Source organism: Sycon ciliatum, chromosome 8 (genome assembly GCF_964019385.1).
Source record: "Sycon ciliatum chromosome 8, ocSycCili1.1, whole genome shotgun sequence".
Classification (NCBI taxonomy): Eukaryota; Metazoa; Porifera; class Calcarea; order Leucosolenida; family Sycettidae; genus Sycon; species Sycon ciliatum.
Window position 1 is genome coordinate 30,853,775 of NC_088650.1, and position 7,369 is coordinate 30,861,143.

The 7,369-nt window shown below is 50.5% G+C and overlaps 2 protein-coding genes across 2 annotated transcripts; one reads left to right on the forward strand and one right to left on the reverse strand.

Annotated features, from left to right (window-relative positions):
- Nucleotides 1–563: 563 nt before the first annotated feature.
- LOC135822706 (alpha-protein kinase vwkA-like) lies at nt 564–3,783 on the reverse strand. Its single transcript, XM_065335528.1, has one exon. It carries the CDS (start codon nt 3,408–3,410, stop codon nt 1,194–1,196), a length of 2,217 nt encoding a protein of 738 aa, XP_065191600.1. The 5' UTR covers nt 3,411–3,783; the 3' UTR covers nt 564–1,193.
- Nucleotides 3,784–3,902: 119 nt separating this feature from the next.
- LOC135822707 (alpha-protein kinase vwkA-like) lies at nt 3,903–7,276 on the forward strand. The gene has a single exon (XM_065335529.1). The coding sequence runs from the start codon at nt 4,275–4,277 to the stop codon at nt 6,453–6,455; it is 2,181 nt and encodes a 726-aa protein (XP_065191601.1). The 5' UTR covers nt 3,903–4,274; the 3' UTR covers nt 6,456–7,276.
- Nucleotides 7,277–7,369: the final 93 nt, after the last annotated feature.

Here is a 7,369-nt window from a genome sequence, read left to right on the forward strand (position 1 = left end):
GCTTACAGTCATCATCTTATGTTTGTACGTAGATCTACTAGTACTAGTCTACCATGGTCTACCTGTAGGATCCTCACTCTCAAAGTCTCAAACAGGGAGTCGAGTTTATAGTTATACCGTACGACAAATATTACACAGCAATGAATCAAACAAGTCGATTTGATTGAAGCCTGAACGGCTGAAGGAATGCCTGCAAGTACTTGTATATAATTATACCACACTGTCTTATGCTGCAGCTGGTTTTGAATTTTATGAAGTTCTTCAACTTCTTGTCCACACATCTGTCACATCTGTTGCAAGCAATATAGTGCAGAAAGAACATTCAAACTGGCATTATTTGGTGAAATAACGATCAGTGCCGAAAGCATTAATTTTGCAGAATAGATGAGCATTAGGAGCCGATGCCGATCTCTAGCCCATTTCAGTTTTGCACTCAGGCAAAGTAGCCAGGCGCATGAATGACACGGTACTCGGTAGTCTCTCAAGTCCTAGGTCAACGAACTAGCTCTACTACTAGCACTAGTATTCGAGTACTCCCCACACACAACAGATGCACTCGACAATGACTGTGTTCATCAAGATATTATGGAAACAGAAATGGCCGTTGCGGCATGTTCGCTGTGGCAGTAGCACCATGCATCAAGCAGCTTCAGATTGGACCCATGCCCCCTAAGCATTGTCTTCTACTGCTTTATATGTTAACATATTGTAGTCCATCAAGGTCATATAATACTGACATTTTGAAAAGAACTCAGCTCCAAAAGGCCAAACACAGCTCTTCATCTACCGTAAAATTAATGATTAAAAAGAAATTTAACTAAAAAGAGCATGGTCAGGAAGGTACAAACTGTACATGTGTCCACTGTAGCATGTAAAACAATACCCAAGGTCATCCCACGGTGTCACTATGAGCCTTGAGTTTATTGTAGGGTTTATCAGCTGGAATCAGTGTTCAAGAGTTTAAGGGAGGGAAAAAGGGAAAATAAATCTGCAGAAAACTTCGACCAGAACTTGAACGAGGTACCCTCACCTTCGGCCAGTGATACTCTACATAGAAGTAAGCAAGGGTTGAGTCATCATCCTAGCAGAGACAGTTCAACATGCATGTATTCCTGGAGTGAGTATGATAATCATTGATCACCATCATTGTCATATGTACATTATGATAATTACTAGCTGCTCTCCTAGGGGCATCATACCATTGGGTTGGGTTTGAAGCCAAACGCTCGGCAGATATCATTGCAGCGGTGCGCCTCAAAGAATTTGATCATGCCTTGCACGCCAAGGTTGGTGCCGTAGCCGAACTGCAGCAGGTTCTTGGAGTGGATAGCTGGATCGGTGAGGTAGATGATGCCGTCCTTGGGCACGCCCTGCAGGTCGACCAGCATCATTCTCTCCTTGGAAATCACCCAGCTCCAGTGACTGAGAGCCTGCAAGGTCTCCAGGAACGGCGTGTCCGAGGGCTGTACGTCGTAGTTATTGGTGAACTTCTCGTAATCGGCTGGCGGCAGCAATGGCTCCATGGCCATGTACTTTGTACCTTCGCTGGCGGCGTTGTCGAATGCGACCACCTTGGAGACAATCATGTGCATGCGATATCGGTCCTTGTACGGCGCTGGAAGTGCTTTCTTGAAATCCGAGAGAAACTTGGCCGCAACGGTTTGCACTTCGGCGTCCTCCAGGTAGCGCTTGTAGCGGTTGTACATGACCTCTTCGAACTTGCTGCTCTTCAGGACTACGCGCTTCTTGTGGACTCGCTCCACACCATGAAAAGCCAGGCGTGCCGAGCCCTTGGCGAAGGGGCGTGCTGCTGCTCGAATGATGACTTTGTACTTGTCGATCTGTATACCGGCACCGTCCATGAGTGCGTCGATGGACTTGGGCATGTGAAAACGCACAGCAGTGCCCGGACGATCTTGCACACCGTGAAAGTCCTTCGGCAGTGTCTTGTCCAGTAGCCTGCACTCCGGGCGCTCCGTTTTGCAGTGCGCCGCCGCCATGGAGTGCTGTACGCTGCACTTGATGGCAGTCTCCAGCGACTCGAGGAAATCCCCACAGCTTGGGTCGACGCTGCTGAACGTTGTGATCGAAAGGTCACCCCTGGAGCTGATCTGTAGGGCCTGCTCAAAGATTCCAATCATTTTGTCGGTACTATCGTTGATCTTGCCAAAGAAGTACTGGATCTTGTTCTCCGCCATTTTCCGCATCATTTCATCATGTGTGCGGCGGTTTGGATCTCCCTCAGGGTTGCTATCACTGACGCCGTTGTGGTACTGTTTACCATGGCAGGGAGCATCAGCAATGTGGATGAGTAGCTTTGTCACATCTGGCCTCCAGGAGAGCTTTGTGAACATGGCGTGAAATGCTCCCATGATATCCTCCGCTGTGTCACCGCCACCATGGGCCTTGACGCTATCAACAAATCGGTAGAACTCCTGCGGGTAGAGGTTGAACTCAAAAACCTTCACACGTTCGCTTTCTGCTACGTCAAAGTCTGTGTACGCGATGAAAGCCGCACGCATGTGACAGCTCTTCTTGTAGACTTTCTGGATTCGATCGTAGAGAGCATGAATGTTCTTTTTGACTCCATCAATCCAGCTCTGCATGCTTCCTGTACTGTCCACCATGAAACACACGTCCACACTTTGGGCCAGTCGCATCAACCTGTTCAGCTCTTCAATGCCGGCTTTCTTCTCCTCCAGGAGCTTCTGCATTCGCTCGCGCCGTAGCTCCTCCCGGCGTGATATTTCCGTTGGAGTGGTATTCGATTCAGCCGTGACCGAATCAGAGACTTCCTTCACTGTGGAAAGGCCTGTCGAGGTTTTGACGCGCACAAATCGTTTGCCAGGATTACCCTTGAATTCTGGTCGCGTTCCAGATCCATCACTGGCAAGAACGGATGTCTGATCCGATGAAGATAGCTCTAGATTTACATTGATCGGATTAGCAACGTCCAGTCGACTCGCCGTTTCTTCACCGCCCTCGTGTATCCAGCGGTTTAGTGTGACGGAATCTGAGGCTGCGCCTTCACCTTCTGCCAGTACGGTAGCGACAGCTTCATCAGCGTCACACTCTGGCAGGGCCAGTGAAATGGTGGAAAGGACACTACCGAGGCCGCTGTCTCCGTCTTCGGCTGGTTCTCGGTGCGGAGTGGCTGGTGCGAACGCAGGCGTGTCGAAGTGAGCATGCCTGAGTCGTCGTTCTTCCACGCGGCTTTCACTGCTTACAGAAGGGCCACGTAGTGTCAGCCCTTCGAGCTCTCTATCCAGGTGATCATCAAGTACCTCCGTGCCGGCATCCTCGTCGACGTTCAGCATATCAAGCACCATGTAGTCGTCCCGCTCGGACGAAGCACTGGCTGATCCGTGTACCGAAATCTCCGAATCGTAGGATTCACTGCACTCGGCCATGGCTATCGACAGGCAGCCTCACAGAAAGAAAACTCTACCCAATATAGTTCCCAACCAAAATACGAAATGGGTTCACGCAATCGACTAGCCTTTTGCACTTGCACCGACTCTCTTTGCGCCTTTCGGCCATGCAGCGCGAGAACAAAATCTCCCACTCCGTGGCAATCTTGATGGCAAAGGTCTTCTTCCTTGGCGCAAAGTTTCGTTGGAGCAGGACCCAAGATTAGGCAAAAAATGCTAGAACTGTGCCAGAGGTATCGGCCATCGTCGGCCCTCTTGCATTTGGGGACAGCTTTGGTTAGTACGGAAAGTCTTTCGACGACGAGAACAAAGTGCTGGCCTTCCTAGATCCTGCACCAGGCGAGTTGGTGTCAAGCGGCGACAATCGAAACTTTTAGCAATTCCCTACTGCTATGCTGGCGAGTTGTACACTGTTCCAACAGAAGCAAGTTCACTTCGTGAACGTGTGCATGAAGTAACACGTTTAGTTAGCCTAATGGTTAGTTGCTGAATACGGTGTCAGGAACAGACAGTGAGCACCCGGGGAAGGCCCATCCTCAAACGAAAGTTGGTGTGGACCAGTACTAGCAGTAGTGTGGTCGACTGGCCATTACTGATTGCGCAGTCAATAGATCTACGCACATCGTTTTAGTCTGGGTGTTTCGAAAGCTGAATCGAGTGCACTGGAATGGCGTTGGAGCAGTGCAGCGAATCATCTTCGCCGCTAACTCGCTCATCCGAAATCACTGTCCATCGAGTTAGCAAGTGATTGTTAGTTGCACACGGATCGGGAAACGTTCAACAGGCCTGCAGGAAAGAGGTCTTGCGATGCTGTAGACATCTCGTGTGCCAGTTCCAAGGGTGATGGCGGAGTCCTTACGCGACAAGAAAACGGCCATTGGCAGACGAGACTCTCTACGGCGGTCAGTGCTTGAGGCCGAGCAGAACGGCGACGAAGATAGTTCTAGCGACGAGTCCGCAGCAACAGTTTTAGCTGGGAGTGAGGGGGTGCAATGTTTTCCTTTGGCGAGAACCAGGGCAGCAGCTGGTGGTGGTGCTGCTGCTGCTGCTGTGGCGGCGACGGGTGTGGCTGCAAACGACCGGGACTCAGTGACAGAGTCTCCGGCGGCAAGTTGGCTTTCGTGTGACTTCTCTACTGCGGATTTGACAAGATCTGGTGCTTCGGTCACGTCCGAGAGCCAGCCGGAGTCGTCCCTGACGTCGGATGTTGATTCACGATGCGGACCAGAAATGATGGAGAGCGAAGACGCTGACACAGTCCTGGCCACTTCGAATGGGACCGTGAACAGACTCAGTAGCAGATCCACGGCAAGCGGTGCTCGCAGGCTCGCAGAACGTACAGTCCTTGCCGACGAAACTGTCTCAGACTTGGACGTCCACCGATCAAAAACTGCAAATTCAGAAGCAAGCAGTGACGATGCGGGAACAGTTCTAGCGCAGGACCTTTTCCAGGAAGTGAGAGGGAAGCAAAAGGTGAGGAAGTCGTCCTCGGCGGCCGATGGCACTAGCAAGCCCCCAGCACTGCATGTACTTGGTGAGCAGCTTAGCCAGGCGGAGAGTGTGGATGTGTGCTTCATGGTGGACTGTACGAAGAGCATGGGTAGGTGGATAGTAGCTGTAAGGAACAACATCAAGACACTCTACCAGCGCATACAGGAGATCTATAACCGCCAGTGCCACATACGAGCTGCATTCGTAGGCTACTACGATGTCGAAAACAGGTGGTACAAACTGGAGCGGCCCTCGACCAAGCTAGACTTTACGACATCTCCCACGAAGTTTTACAGCTTTGTGAACAAGGTGTATGTTGGTGGTGGTGCTGACGCTGCAGAGGACGTGATGACCGGATTCGAGGAGACCTTCAAGCTATCGTGGAGAGAGGGAGTCACGAAGCTGATCATTCACATTGCGGATCAGCCATGTCACGGTCGGATCTACCACCATTGGCAAGTCAGTGACGACTATCCTTCAGGGGACCCCTGGAAACGGTCTCATGTTGATATGATGAAGGTGATGGCTCGTGAGAACATTCAGTACTACTTTGGAGAGATCACCGGGCATACAGGGAAAATGATCAATGTGTTCAATGAGTGCCTCAAGCGGGAATCCTACGGACGCCTGTCCATCACGACGTTTGATGCCATCTCTCCGGAGGGGGAGGGCTTCTCTACCGCTCTGCTGTCGGCCGTACGTTCAAGCATCATCCACTCGGTCAGCGAACTGCGCACACCACTTGAGACAAGACCAGCATGCAGGGAAATTGATCCCACCTTGCCAATGCACCTGGAGAGGCTACCGATCACAGCCGCTGTGGCCATGCGCTTTGAAATGCCGGCGTCCATCGACGACGACATTCTCCGGAGTACGGCCATGAAGCTGATGAAGTATGACGTAACGCTGCGCATGGCCGTGAAGCCGTTTGCACAGGGCTGCCTGCGCTTGGCCTATCACGGTCTGGACGTCGCGAAGAACAAACGCGTCGTCCTGAAACGGAGCCGCTTCACCAATCCGGAGCACAACCGCTTCAAGCGCTACCTCGAGGACATGGAGATGCAGGCGGTCACTGCTCGCTTCTTGGCCGACTTCAAAAAAGCTCTGCCGGCCACTGCGAGTGCCGCTGCGCAAAAGATCGAGGTGCTGATCGCAAAGGTGATAAAGTTGCAGAGTGCATTCTGCGAGGAGGATCGCTACATGATGATGGAGCCGTACCTCTCCGGGAACTACAGCAAGTTCAGCAACAATGCCTATAGCCAGTGTGCTGGTAGCGAGCTGGAGCGTATTATGCAGGCGTTCAGCCACTGGACATACACCAGATCCCGAGAGCGCATGATCGTCGTCGATCTCCAAGGTAGCGTTCACAACGGCGTGACCTATCTCACCGACCCGGCCATTCACTGCACCGACGCCAAGCGCTTTGGCAAGACGACCAACTACGGAGTGCAGGGCATGCGCATGTTCTTTGCTGGCCACGAGTGCAACAGAGTGTGCCGTTCTCTGAACCTCACACCCGTTTCTGTTGTGTGAGGTGGCATGTGAGAATTGTGTTATTTCGAAAATGTGATCCATCATCATCTAGCTATTCAGCGCGTCAAAGTTTGTTCAAGGCTATGAATATTGTGTACAGTAATGCAACTTTGAAACTTAAAAGTAAGCAAAGACTAGCGACTTCTGTTGTTGATAAAACTGCGGGCTGATGCAAGGCAGGATCCTGGTGATGTTCCTCATAATAATAATTATTATTATGCTATTCTGACATTTGTTTGCAATTATCAGACTGGCTACATGCATGCCAATACGAGTCCCCCCCCCCCCCTCGCTCCTCCAGGCTAGCTTTGTAACAGTTGCGTGTGTGGCAATGTTGATACAGTTGTTTGCTTCTGACATCGTCAGGTACTATAAATAAAGTAATTCAGCTTCTGATACTCATGATCCAACCAGTCTCCCACCCTTGAGTAATTTCGCAACATGTCTGACTGTGCGCTGTATCTGATCAGGTTACTTTGGTGCACAATAAATCCATCTCTAAGGCCACCCCCGGCTTGAAATCAAGTGCATGTGCAAGTAAGTTTGAGGTCGGTTTTAGAACAGTAAATTTTTGACTCTGTTCTTCGTAAATTTTTGACTCTGTTCTTCTTTGTCTTCTTCGTTTTAGTGCTGGATGGCTTGAATGTACAAGCATTGAAAAAAGTGCCTCTCTCGAATAGTGCCCCATCCGTGAAGGACTTTGAAGAACCAATCCCGCGAGTGCATGTACGTTAGCCGTCACTCGGAACACAGTTTTATCCTTCCTCTTTTCTATGATAACATTGGCTAAACTTTCGAGTTCGAACTTGTACATGTGCGTATTCTCCCATGTTTGCACTGACTCATTTCATAGAAATCCTGTGAGTGGTAGAGTCGGAGTCCGACAACATAAAAAAAGGGGCAAAGTACGGTAG